Below are 13,793 nucleotides of genomic sequence, written 5' to 3' on the forward strand. Positions count from 1 at the left end.
TCAGTCTTTTAATGGTAGGATTTGCCTTCAGGAATCCCAGGCCTCTGAAACCAGAAGTCTGAAGCAAGAGAGAATTAACTCTGGGCAGATCACAGATCAGGGTGGGAACACCTAAACAAGCCAGACCTACACAATCAGTGAGACATGATGGGATGCACCATAAAAGTGGAGTGAGCTGGCTTATGTCTTGTTTATCTTGACTTCAAGGCTTCTGGCACTTTAACTTCCTCATAGGAAAACTAGTGAACTCTGGATGAGATAAACTGGTAGTGGGGTGTATTGAGAACTGGCTGCACCCTAAGCTCAAAGGAGATGTCATCAACAGCACAAAATGCATCCTGACAGTCACTAGTGGTGCTCCCCTGTAGTTGGTACTGGGATCAATACTATTTAACACCTTCATAAATGAACCAGAGGATGGGGCAGAATGACTCTCAGGAATTTTGCAGCTGAAACAAGACTGGGAGGAGCTGTTGAGACACCAGATGGCTGTGCTGCCATTCAGAGGGACCTTGACAGACTGAGAAATGGACATCTGTATTGCTTTGGTCCAGATGTGGCATGAAAATGTGATGCGCCATTTCCCAAATGGGAATCTACTGAAATGACACTGTATTGTCATAGGAATATATTGATTGCACCTAAGTGATCAAGAAATAAATGGGGGAGGGGGAGGACAGATCATTTAATACAAAGAATTTATGTCTGACATTGTTTAATTCAGTACCAATGTAAGAATGCAAGCAATTGCATACATTTATGTCCTACTTCCAGTTCAGATTTAGCTGAAATACAACAGAGAAAGCAACACAGAGAGGACTTCTTGTTGGTTCGTAAATTTTAGTACACATGGAAAATGTACGACAATTTATCTGAGTGACGTGGTCTACCAGAGACCTGTAAACGCAATTTCAGAAGCTATCTTTCATGACAGCCACTCAGTAGCAGCAGAAAGCTTAGAAGTCATAAATCATGTCTCAAACACATTCTATTGTTCAAAGTGACAAATCATAGTCTTTCAAATTCATACAACCTTAAAATAGTATTTTCTTCCACCACAAGACTAGTAAAAGTTTTAGGGCTCTTCTGAATCAAACTATTCACACCTATTTATGAGCATTCTGAAGTTTGAATATTATGAGGCTTAAATATTTATCATACCACAAACATTTACATAACAATGAGACAAAATAAGAAGCATTGACAAAACAGAGATCAATAACTTTGATCTCCATTAGTCTATACAGATCTTCTTCCAAAAGCTATTCATTTGAATTTATCTTACATTTAAATGAGTAATCCTCTGGTAACCTTATTGATTATAAACACAACCTGAACTGGCCTCCACAGGTCAGGATGACTAATATGAAGATATAAAAGTCAGAAAAGGGATTCATGCCCCCAGCACTATCAACAATCCCCCTTGGCCATGATGACAAACAAGTGCTAATATATGACAGAAAAACACAGGATTTTTTATGTGATGTGAGATTATACTTTTGTAGCACACAAGTGAAACAAGTGCTTTTAGGACACATAAAGGTGAACCTACTATATGATCCAAAACTTTAAATGAGGCATTTCTCAACCTGTTTATGTTGTCACTAAATATAGGGAGTCCCAAAACTTACTGTACCAAATTTTTTATTATTTCAAACAAACTTCTGTACAAAAACATCAAAGCAGGCCAAGAAATCCCGTGACTTCACAAACAGCACATGACAACTCACAGAATGCTTTAAGGTTTACATTTTTATTATACAAGTGACAAATAGTTTTTCTCTGGGCTACTTAAAGATAAGACTTCATTGTTTGACAAAAAATTGCAGGTAAGCATATATTAACTTCAGTTACCAAAGCTCAACAGAATGGCCTGTCATCCACCTAATTTACCTAACTGGAAGTGACTATGAACAAAGCAGGATTTTCCCTAACATACATTTTTAAATGTCCCCCCATTAAAAATGGAGCCTGTAAACAGCGGATTTGCTACTGTGAAAAAAAGTGTGGTCATTGCTTTCAGAAAAAGAAAAAGATCTAATGTGAGTGAGTTCTACCTCTCTCCCCAGCAACATCATAGCAACTGGCTGCTGCACCTGCAGGGGTGTGACGTGAATGCTGGAGTTGTGGTGCTGTCCAGCATCAGCACAGGCATGACATTGGCACCTGTGGGTTCTGATTGGGTCTGAGAAACCTCACAGGGGTTGCTCTGCCCAGAAATAAGCTCTCAAGTTAATCCCTACTCCAGAGAACTTGTGACATTAATACTGTTTAAGGACTGAGTTCAAAGACACAGTTTGTCACAGTGCAGCCGAGTTCCAGCAGACCAAATGCATCTTCAAAGTCTTAAGGTAATGTTTTTAGAAGAGATGTGCATGAAAATTCCAGTGAAAGCACACAAACCCTGATTTATCTATATGGGGATAAGCAAATGCAAATCTGAATCTGTGCACAAGCACTGGAGTTTCCACACATACATGCAAGCAAAGTACACAAAATCAAACATTTTCTGAACGTGACCTCTGCAAGAATATGTACAGCAACTGCAGACCACCCAGTAGACACACATAACAGAGCATGAGCACTTTGCTGCTTTTGGCAAAGTATTTCTATTCCATTAACTGGAACATTTACCAGAAAGTAAGAACAAACAACTCAGCAAGGAACTTAACTTTTTGAAGTATCAATCACATGTCAAAAGCCAGTGAAGAGCAGTCAGCTGATAAATATTTCTGTGTTGATTCTGAGTCATCTAATGAATAACACTACCAGGAACTTAATGGAGTTCCTAAGAAAAGATCAGCTCTTGATTTTAAACCATCCCTAGTCTGATGCAGCTGATATGACACCAGGAAGTTTGCTACAGAAGAGTGTACTAGTTTAGATCAGCCAAAAAATTACTGGCTAAAGCTGTCTGGTAGTTAATGTTCACTGTGATATATTTACACTGACAAACCTTTCCCAGTTAAGTCAAGGCATTAGTATTTTCCCTTTCCTTTCTAAATCTAATAAAATTATACAGGATTTTCAAAATCTATCAATGATCTTTAAGCATATTTTCTCTTCATTTATACTGCATCTGAAAAAGGATATTAATTTCCTAGGCTGTTGAAAGGTACAGTTTATACTTAATTAAAAAGGTAAAATTACCTGTTTGAAATACATTTTTGGATGCCAGACAGCACATAATCCATAAAATCAGGTGGATCTCCACTTATTACACGAAAGACAATGCATTTTGTGAGTAATGAGCATTCAGGTATTCTCCTATTCATACTAGTTTGACAAGATCCTAAAACTGACCAAAAAACTGTGCACATGTTCTTCAAAACATACCAAATGAATTTTGCTTTCTCTTATATTAATTTTCTTCTTCTTTAAAGTTCCTTTTCTGTGGTACCTTTGACATTTCAGTTTGATTTCCATTTTGTCTTCACTACAACTTCTCTGATAGAGAAGGTGTTTAAGGATTAAAATGCACAGGTAAATTGTCTTAACTGAAGTATCTAAGTAAAAAAGTATTTTAAAAGTCAAAAGATAAAGGCTGGAATAAGAACTTAGGTTGTACTATATAAAGTCAGTCAGGTTATGAACAGATTCATATACTTTAGCAATGTGAAGAAAATGGTTATGTAAATACACACAAGTATTAACATCAAACTGTATTAAATTATGTAAACATACACATCTTCTGTGATCAATACAAACGTCTGCTTGTCTGTGGGTACTACTGCAGCATAGCTCGAATTTGTTTTGAAGTAGATTCATCATTCAGGTGTTTTGTAGTGAACCTAGAAATTACAAGTTAAAACAATAATTTATAAAATGAACAGAGACAGGAAAAGTCTGAATATTTGAGCCTGTTTTTGAAATCAGCACCGTTCAGTTACACAAAGGAGGAATTTACATGGTCCTCTACTGATCACTGGAATTTAACTGGCAAGAATCTGGTGCTCTTTATCTTCTAAATACCCTATGCAGTAAATTATTCCCTGCTAAAAGGTGGAGAACTGTGGCTAAATCCTGTCTGGTATCTGTCTATGACATTGTCATAATCTTAGGTCAAAATTATCTCTCATTTTTTCTAGTTAAAAGCTTCAAAATAAGCAAAATAATGAAAAGACATAAGAAATATGGTAAATACTAAAATCACTTCAGAATCTAAACTGAATTTTGGCATAATCTATGACTTTAAGCAGTTTTCTTAAATATTCTGAGAGGACTGAAGAGCCTTAGTGTGTTTTTTTCCATTTAAATCCACGCATTCTCCACTGTTTATGCTAATAGGGAGACTGATTGTAACATAAGCTTGAAACACACTTGATACCTGTACATTTAACTCCACATCAACTTTAATTCAAAAGATATGATAAGCAAGTGTAGAAGTGCAGCTCTCCCTCTATCCAAGCTAGAGAACTCCCTCTATCAACAGCTAGAGAACTCAAAACAGCTCTGAAAAACTTGGGTTTGACAACATTCTCAGCTTCAGAGAAGTATCAGACCCCTCTGTGTCTTCCTTCCCAAGACAGCACCATGAACAGGATTGGGATTTAGGATGCTGTTTCCTTGAAGCTAATTTAGCAAGATTAAAAAAAAAAAAAAAAAAAACAAAAAGAAAATTCTTACTGAGATGGAAAGGGACAGGGAGAAGGGAAGTACTTAGGGTTTGAGAAATAGAAATCTGACACTTCATTTCTATAATGCTCTATAGATTCTGGGGTATTTTATATAGTAAATCTTAGCTAGGATATACTGTTTAAAATATTAACATTTATTGTTTATTCAAATGAAATGAAATGGGAAGAAATTAATATTTAAAAACCCCAGGTAATGAAGAGGAAACCTGAGAGGATAATCTTATTAAAGCAATGTTCTAAAGTGAAGAATCTTAAATATAAAGAGATTGGGAGAAAAACAAAGAGGAATTTTCTACGGCTGAATCACACATACCTGAGAGCATTCAGAAGTCCTTCCACAGAGTCAGGTGGTTGTTCCTTTAAAACTTTTATGCATCCCTTCATCTGGGAACAGAAGCATGCCACTATTGAACAATAATATATGAATTGCACTAGCTGAAAACAAGGAAAAAGTTCACCATATACAGGCAGGTTTCTTTTCTTACTGAGTGTTAATGCTGTTTTACATGACACAATAAAAGCATTACACCTTATTAAAAATTATCTCAAAGTTAAAAACTTAACTTTGGAGAAAACATCTACTTTAATAAATGCTTGTAGAGTGTAAATTATGTATCAAGTGTCTATATTTTAACTTGCACACTGCTTCTTCAAGCCAAGTAAAAATTACAAAAATCAAAACTATCTGATACAAGCTGAAAAAAAGAGATTTTGTGAGTTCTGTGTCATTGCTGTTAACTCTAAGAAGAGATGTTTCAACTCTGACTTATTTTTATGTTTGCATATAGGGAAGTAATTTTCAGTATTCAGTTTTTAGTTGTGAACCTAACCAGTGACAACTTATTATTTGTTTCATAGCTTGCGGTTAAAAATTTAATCTAAGAAGTCCATGGTGTTGATTTTAACACCACACTGAATGAACATCTTTGTGGAGACTGTAAAAAACAGGCTGAAACTCCGTCCAAATTTACAAAAGGGGAAATGAAGCAGAGAAAGCAAGAGTAGAACTCATTTGACCCATTGTACAGACTCCCTAGCTGGTCAATAGAGAAATAAGGAATGTTTCTAACCTTTTCAGAATATATCTTCCCCAGTAGTACTTTTTCCTTCCCACTGCTATGAAGACATCTAATCTAGCTATTCAGAAATTAACCTAGATTAATTCCATCTTATTCAAAATGACAGATAAAGACACAGCTGAGTCAAGATTTGAATCCTTTAATCTTCCAAGTCACATTGGAGTGCTAAATCTACATGTAGACATTTCTTTGCAGCTGAAGAGCACCTCTGCCTTATTAAGGAAGCAGATGATGAAACACTTAATCTAAGTCAGGATTCCAGCAAAAAATAGTTAGAAAATGTAGCTCAGCATCCCTGACAGGAAGCAGCCCAACAAACACTGCTCACTGCTCAGCTGGTTCATTTCTACCTGGAAAGTGTAACTAGCTTTGCAAATACCAGATCAGATGAGATTCTCAGGCTAGCACCATGTGTTCTGAAGTGACACAGTTATTTTTCCTAAATTAGAGAAGCTCAAGTCTATGTGCACATCACTCAGTACCAGTTTACATGCCCCAGCAGGTCTGATCAGACCAGACCAAGTCAAAGGGGATAAAAATTCAAACAATTATTTTTTATTTCTGTTACAATCAGAATACCTAAACCAAGCAGGATAATGTTGGGGTTTAGGATTCTTCCTTTTGTTTCTTTCTCTCAAGGAATTTTTCTCCCATATGTGTTGCTAGGAGACAATAACGACTGCATGATCAAGAGAGACAAAACTTGCCACAGCTCAGGGGAGGAGAGCAGCTGGCTACTCTCTCTTTTTACCTGGGTGTTTCTCTGGGAGGAGTAGAGACACAACGAAAACTGGATTAGGAAAAAGGGGTTGGGTGCAGCCCCCAGCTCTCTTGTACTCTGGGCATTCAGAGGGGAGAGAGGCTGCCGTCGCTGTGGGGAGAATTCATCACCATTGCAAGGCTCCATCTCCTGCTGCGTTTCTTCTACTGGGAGCGGAGCTCTACTCCAAAGAGTGGCTGTTGCACTGGGACCTTACGAACACCTCACCTTATTAACACCACACCTAAGCAAAAAAAGTACTCTTCCCCATCTGCTGGGGTGCCTCAGGGCAAACCCCAGGATGCCAAGCCTGCCTTTCCCCTGCCCTGCTCAGAGCCAGGCTGTGGCTGCCCAGCCCCTCCGTTCTTTCGGCTGCACTGCAGCCCTGCACTCCCTACCCTTCGGGACACACCGCGGTTCCAGCTACAGCTGCAGAGTTTCTCATACAACTCCTCCCTCCACCACGCCGGGACTTGTGCTCCTTCCTGCCATTCCAGCTTGCCGCTCCCGAGGAGCCGCTGGAGCAGTGGGATCGCTGTCCCTGGGGCTTTGTACAGATTGCTTTTTACCCTCCTGCCATTGCCGTGTGCTCCCGAGCCCGCCCCACAGCGCCCCTGCAGCCGCGGGGGAATCACCACACGCGCCCCACAGCGCCCCCTGCAGCCGTGGGGGAATCACCGCGCCCGCCCTGCCCACCGGGAGCCAGCAGCGCCCCGGCTGGCCGTGCTCGGAACTGCACCCAAGGGAACACAGCTTGGAGAGCAGGAACTGTTTGTTGGGTTTTCGGGGATTTTTCTTTTCTCTGTTTTTGCTGCCATTGTTGTTGTTTGCTTGCCTTGTTATACACATACATACTAGTAAAGAACTGTTATTGCTTTCCCCATATCTTTGCCTTGCACTTAATTTCAAAGTTATAATAATTCAGAGAGAAGGGGTCATATTTTCCACTCCAAGGGAGGTTCCTGCCTAACTTGGCAGACACGTGTCTTTCAAACCAAGACAGATGTCTAAACTAGGAGACTGTCATTAAGAGCTTAAAATACAGCCTCCAGTCTTGAAAGAGTAAGGAAAGGGTAATATACTTCACTGTCCCTGAAATTATCTTGAAATGGCTTGAATGGCTGAAGTGAATAGTTTGGAGAAAAGAATTGTTTACCACAGTAAAACAAACTCATAATCTGAAATGTTAGGAGATTTTTTGAATTAAAAAAAAATCATGGAGCTAATTACGCAACTCAAGATTTGGGACCATGTACTCATTTTTTAAAACTGAGTTGTACATCTCCTGCCTCCCATGTATACCTACCTAACTTTCCTGCACGATGACAGGGCTTTAGGATAAACGTGAGAACCAAAGTACACACAATGTACATTTGATCCTTTCAGAATTTCACTTCTGTTGCCTCTGTAGGCAAGAGACTGAACCTCCATTCAAGAAATCTGCATTCAAGCCCCAGGCTCTATCTGTTTATGACCTTGAGCAAATCTATTCACCTCTGTGAAAAATCTTTCCCTCTGTAGAGAGTCAAAGAGGAGATGTGGCAAAATTCTGCTATCCACAGATGCAAAATGCTAAGGAAGACCCAGTGTCATGGAGAGCAATAATATTTGGTTTTTTCCTTCTCTTTTGAAAAAGTCTCTCATGTAAATCAAAAGACTTGGCATTTTTTTCATTATTAAAAGCTTATTTCTGCTGAAAGAAGTGGTGTGTGAGATTTAGGTTTGTAAAAACATGCAGAAAAGACAAGAGTACTCTTTTCATGTGTGCCTGCAATTTCTAAAATAGAAAAATAAGACTGATGTCTCTGTGACTGGCCATGCCAAAGATAAAACTGAAGGGTCATTATAAACATTACAACAGTAACATTTCGGTTCTGTTACTTCAGATGTCAGACAAAGCAGACACAACATTGAATATCTACTTTTTACAAGAGAACTACTGCCAAAGATGAGCATTTCAGCATTGATATACTACATGATTAAAAAAAAATTATGACCACAGAACATATTCCACACTAAGTGTAATATAAAATGATTTTAGCCTAACTACACAGTTGGCAAAAAAGCAGAGTTAACTGAGAAAAATTATTATCTGTGTCTGTAAAAAAATAAAAAGGAAAAAAGCTGGTCAAAACTGATGTATTGAAGAGCACAAGTGAAGACAAATTCTAAATTGCCATTCAAAAGTAAGTAAAATTATTTCTACCAAGCATAAGCTTGTGCTGAAAAAGAGCTGCAGACTAGTACTCAAACCTACAGAGTATTAAAGAAAGGCTTCTCTTACATCAATCTTTGATGTCTTTGAGAAAGCTCCCACAGGATGAACGTGATCGTACAGGATAATAACTCCCACCATCACTCGCATGCAGAACATAAGGGTCTCTTCACTGGTGAATCTACTCCTGTACTCTCTGCAAGACAGAACAAAAGAAATAAACATGCCAGACCTTTTACTAGACAATTTTTAAAACTATACTGGGAGTGCGTGAAATCGGAACCAAAAGTATATTTTAGGGCTGCAGATGCACATTAGTAAGACACTGAGTATCAGTGAATTCTGTAAGCCTGTGCCAATAGATGTAAACCTCTTGTCATACTCAGGCACTGCCGAGATCCTCAAAATGTATGTGATGATGGCTACATAGAAAACTTAATGAAATATAATGGAGACTGATCTGAAACACTGCAGTTTAATCTCAGAAACACCACATGCCAGCACCCCAAAGGAAAGCCACTGCTTTTGCTTAAATTCCTACTTTGGAATAGTCCAGTGGGACCCAAGTTCAGCAGCTGGGAAGTTCGGGGTTTCACCAAGATGGATTGTAACAGTCATGCTCTCTCTCTCTCTCTCTGTGTATTGGAGTACCTCTCAGTCTACAATAACTTCAACTTTTATTCTTCCACAGCATTGTAACATGAACCAACTTAAAGGTGACAGAAGTTTTGATGTGAAAATGCCTGATTATCCCACAATTAGAATTAAATACCACATTATATTCTAGATGACTCGAAAGTTTTTTCTCTCCTTTTGCCAAAAAAAGAGCTGACTCATAAGGCTACTTTTCAATTCCCACTTCTATGATGTCTCAGGACTGTGAGATGAGTCCTACCCCTACAGACACTCCTCCAGAATCTTCATGAACAAGCACAAACCTCAGGAGTTCTACCCTTTACATGGCTCCATGAACAAATGACTCATAGGCAGAAAGACTACCTTGACTCTATCTTATATGTGTTTTCCAGTTGAAGAGACATCTAACCTAAAATATACTCCACTAAATGCATAGCAAAATAAAGAACCCTACTGGCTATTATTGCCTACACTAGCAGATATGAACACGATTGTACAGCTGAATACATTCATATGAATGAAAATTCATACAGCTGATTTTTTTCCTATCTACAATAAGATGGCTGCATCCAAAAAAAGATCTACTTAAATGATCCTTGAAATAGGCCCTGTGTATTTGCTAAAGTACTGCCTGGAAGAGGCAAAATCTTGCCCTCTGTGTGCTAATAATTGAGCAGCATGGGCAAGCAGGAGGCCTTTTGCCCTGGTTAGATAAGACACAGACACTGAAGCCTGAGAGTGCATAAGATTATTACACTGTATTTTAACCTTTTGAAATGCAGGCTGACCATGTAAGCTCTCCCCAACAGAACTCAACCTAATGAAAGATGTTATAAGGTGGTAAGAACAGGAGGCATGGCTTTCTAACACCAGGCCATACTTTTTATACAAAAGAAGTAACAACTTAAGGCAAAGATACAGGAATTCACTTGGAAAAGAATGTATTATCCCAGGTGGCTAATTAAAATATTAAGTTCTATCATACAACCCCCCCAAGATTTAAGATAAAACTTACGGCGTTTCCAACATGACTTTACAAACACTGGCCATAGTACTTAGACAGTCCGTTGTATTTTCAATTGGTAATGTTTTGTTCTGGAAGGGTAAGAAATAGGCAGTGTTCAGTAAACTATCTTGTAAAATTAAAATCAAGAATGTCTGTGTTAGACCTTTCTTCCCCTTTACATACTTCTGATACAAAATGTGTTGTTGCATTACTGAGGGTTTTCAGCATTGGTGTGGCCTCTGCATAGAACAGGGACATCCTATTGGCCATTTCATTGTTCACTTCATTCTCAATGTCTAGCTGATAAAAACAGGAGAAAAAATAGTCAGTAAAGCTCTTTAAAATCTTGCCAGCAGCAAGAAAAAGATGCAGTACATGCTCATGTCATAAAGCAGATTGTTACTTGAATAGTCCTCTTTAATCACTTCATCCGGACTGCTGATTAACACTCAGTGTGAAGGAAAGAACATGACAGCTACTGAATCAAAAGCAAAAACTTTACCAAAAATGGCATAAACGCATCCTGATAAATAAACACCTCACTGCATGCAGCACATCAGAGTTTATTTACTTACATGCATGTTGTTTATTCTGTTGCGACTTATTGTCCGCCTGTAATAACTGAAGTCATTCTGAATTGCTGGGTTTCTCATCTTCCAGGAAGAGAAACAGGAAATAATCAGTTTTGGTTCAAAATACACAGCAACAATCAACATATATGGAAAGACTTTATTAACCTTAAGTTCATCAAAACGAAGAGTAAAATGTAAGATTTCTGCAAACTCTTTTGCTAGAGCCTGTTCCCGTTCCAGGTGCTGGGTTGGAGTGTAGGGAGGGCATGTCAAGGATTCCAGTAAACTCTGCAGGGCTTTCTCTGAATAAAAATCAGAAGCACAAATTGTAGTCAGTCCACACCAAGTTTTAACAACATATCTAAAAATACTGCATTCGAAGGAAAGAAACCCTCCAAACATACCAAGCCCTAAAGATTTTTTTTTTTACTATTCTGAAGTGAGAGGCATCAATTAAAGACACCTGCCTCTTCAGGCTCTGCCATTTTCTCTCAATTTTGTACCATTGAATTATTTTCCATTTTTGTCACCCTTTATCTGGGATCCTTATCAAAAATTCTAGAGAAGGCATTTTTCGTGCATTCAGATATTCAGCACTTTCATCCTCCTCAATTAGCCATCAGCTCAGTATAAAGATTATTCTGGCATCTCTGTTACTAAAAGTATACTCTTGGGCAGTGATAGCAATATAAATCAGCTTCCGTGCCTGTAATTACTAGCATAACTCAAAAAGTGAAAGACATAGTTAGAGGATGTTGTAGAAGAAACCCCTTGCACTAGAAGCCCTCTCTCTTCATAGATGTATTTTCATTCCAGTGTCCTAATTCAAAGAGTAATTACATCATCTTCTGTGTTTGTTGGGATGACAAAGCCAGTGTACAACACATCCAACTTTGGATTTTCATCCTCTGAGAGAGTTTATTGATACACTTTCCCCATTATCCCTGCTCTTATAAAGTCTCAAAATATGACTAGCTTACACTCCTATAAAGCTCCAGGGGATCCAAATTACAAAAAATAAATTGCATTAATCCAACATGGACCGGAGAAGGGCAGAAAAGTGACAGGAAATAAGAGAAAAACAGCGTAGTTTTATCATGTTTTTTTGCTTGTATGCTATTTAGGTAATACAGACAAACTAACAAAATATGAAATTAAGATTAAAGAGATGCCTTGATAAATGCAATTACTGTTAAATGTCCATTGATATCAAACAGAAATAATAATAACTCTATACGTCTTTTAAAAAGTTTGTGGAAAGACAAAATTTCGTCTTTCATTATATATAAAGAACATATAAAATGGAGATATTAAAACAGGGCTCACCTAATCTGAGTGAAAACTCATAAAAGCGCTTTAGCCTTACAACCAGGGGGCAGACTGAATTCCATGCTTTTTCTTGCAGCTGGATATCATTGGGATTTTGTATTGCCTGAAATGAAAATATAACTGTAAAGACTGTGATAAATAAATAACAAGCAAGAGGTGGTTTGGAATTTTCTTACATTATTTTAAAAAGTATTGTAAAACATAGAAGGATTCTGAGAAATTACATTGCAAAGAATTAAAAAAACCCCATGTTTTTCACCTTCCCTTTCCCCCTGTAATGTACTGTTTCAAAATCATTCATTACAGTGAACCATTGACACATAGAAATATGTTCTAGCATATTCTTTTGAGAGCAAAACTACTGTAAAAACATCAGGTAAAACCTTTTGTGTAACTAGTGGTTGCAAAAGTTGTCTTTTTTTTCAGGTTTTAATGCGTTTGAACACTTCAACATGTTGAGGTTTTTAAGTAAGCAACATGTCACACTAAGAGTACCCACAAATCTGATGCAGGAAAAGTTTTGGTCACCTGAGAAAAATTCTAAGTTACAGTTCAGAAGTGTACTTCAGGACCAGCTTCAGAGAATAAGATGCCTCTAAAGTGGATGGGAAGTTATAATTTACTGAGCTTCATTATTCCACGTACAGAACAGAACTATCTGTATCATGTATTTCTGACAGCTTAGTATTACTTCTTCCATGTCCTCAAATTTGACTTCTGCCATGAGATACATGAAACAAGGTATATGAAATGGTGTTTCTTGAAGTGAAAAATAGTAACTAATTACTAACAGAAAACCCGAAAGAAGTTCCAACAGCCACCATTTAATGATTTCAAGCTAGAGCTTCATACTGAATGTTATGCATAATCTGGTATGTATTTTATAAATACATTCTAAGGAGATTTTCACTTCAGTTCATAGAATGTGCTTGGATAGAGAACAGAAGCAAGGAATATATCAAGTTTTGCCTGATTTTGCTTCTAATGAATTGTCATTAACAAACATACATCTCTAATTTCTTGTCCAGCTCCTTTGTAAGCCTGAAGGTCTGCAAGCATGCTTTCTGAGTCCTGTAAAACTGCACTGATCTGGTTCCAGACCTCCCTTTCTCCATCCGTGGGCTGTGCATCTAAGAAAGAGAAAAGCAAAATGCACCAAGTCAAAAGGAAGCTGCAGTACAAATGGCAAGATTACACAGTTCTACTTAACAATACCATATGCAGCTTGAGTATGTGTAACTCCATTCTGATGTAGCTTTTTTCCAAATATACAATTATACAGCCATTCTGCTAACATCCAAGCTTCTGCTTTTTATAGCAAGGAAGGAAGAACAGTACAGTTTTTGTATGCTCTGGCTCATAATGCCTCTTCTCATAATGCAGCATTTTAAAGAGCAGCAGTATCATAAAGCAATGTTATTGGAAAATAGGATAATGCATCAGTCCCTCTCTTTCATGAGCTCCATGGCTCAATTACAAAGAATTGCTCACTTTTCTTGCAGCTTGGGGATAAAATCAGGCCTTTCAATAGATAGAGCAGTAGGATATTGCTCCACTTT

The 13,793-nt window shown here is 37.9% G+C and overlaps 1 protein-coding gene across 4 annotated transcripts in view; it reads right to left on the reverse strand.

Annotated features, from left to right (window-relative positions):
- Positions 1-1,734: 1,734 nt before the first annotated feature.
- CYRIA (CYFIP related Rac1 interactor A) overlaps positions 1,735-13,793 on the reverse strand; it is a 55,875-nt gene continuing 43,816 nt past the window's right edge. For all 4 annotated transcript variants that reach the window (XM_064707750.1, XM_064707747.1, XM_064707749.1 and 1 more), the window contains 9 exons: positions 13,243-13,364; positions 12,232-12,337; positions 11,071-11,207; positions 10,909-10,986; positions 10,517-10,633; positions 10,343-10,422; positions 8,761-8,887; positions 4,951-5,021; positions 1,735-3,791 (listed from right to left, as the gene is read on the reverse strand). In XM_064707750.1, the coding sequence (XP_064563820.1) occupies positions 3,728-3,791; positions 4,951-5,021; positions 8,761-8,887; positions 10,343-10,422; positions 10,517-10,633; positions 10,909-10,986; positions 11,071-11,207; positions 12,232-12,337; positions 13,243-13,293 (831 nt within the window). In that variant the 5' untranslated portion in view covers positions 13,294-13,364 and the 3' untranslated portion in view covers positions 1,735-3,727. The remainder of the gene's footprint in view (positions 3,792-4,950; positions 5,022-8,760; positions 8,888-10,342; positions 10,423-10,516; positions 10,634-10,908; positions 10,987-11,070; positions 11,208-12,231; positions 12,338-13,242; positions 13,365-13,793) is intronic.

Source organism: Zonotrichia leucophrys, chromosome 3 (assembly GCF_028769735.1).
Source record: "Zonotrichia leucophrys gambelii isolate GWCS_2022_RI chromosome 3, RI_Zleu_2.0, whole genome shotgun sequence".
Classification (NCBI taxonomy): Eukaryota; Metazoa; Chordata; class Aves; order Passeriformes; family Passerellidae; genus Zonotrichia; species Zonotrichia leucophrys.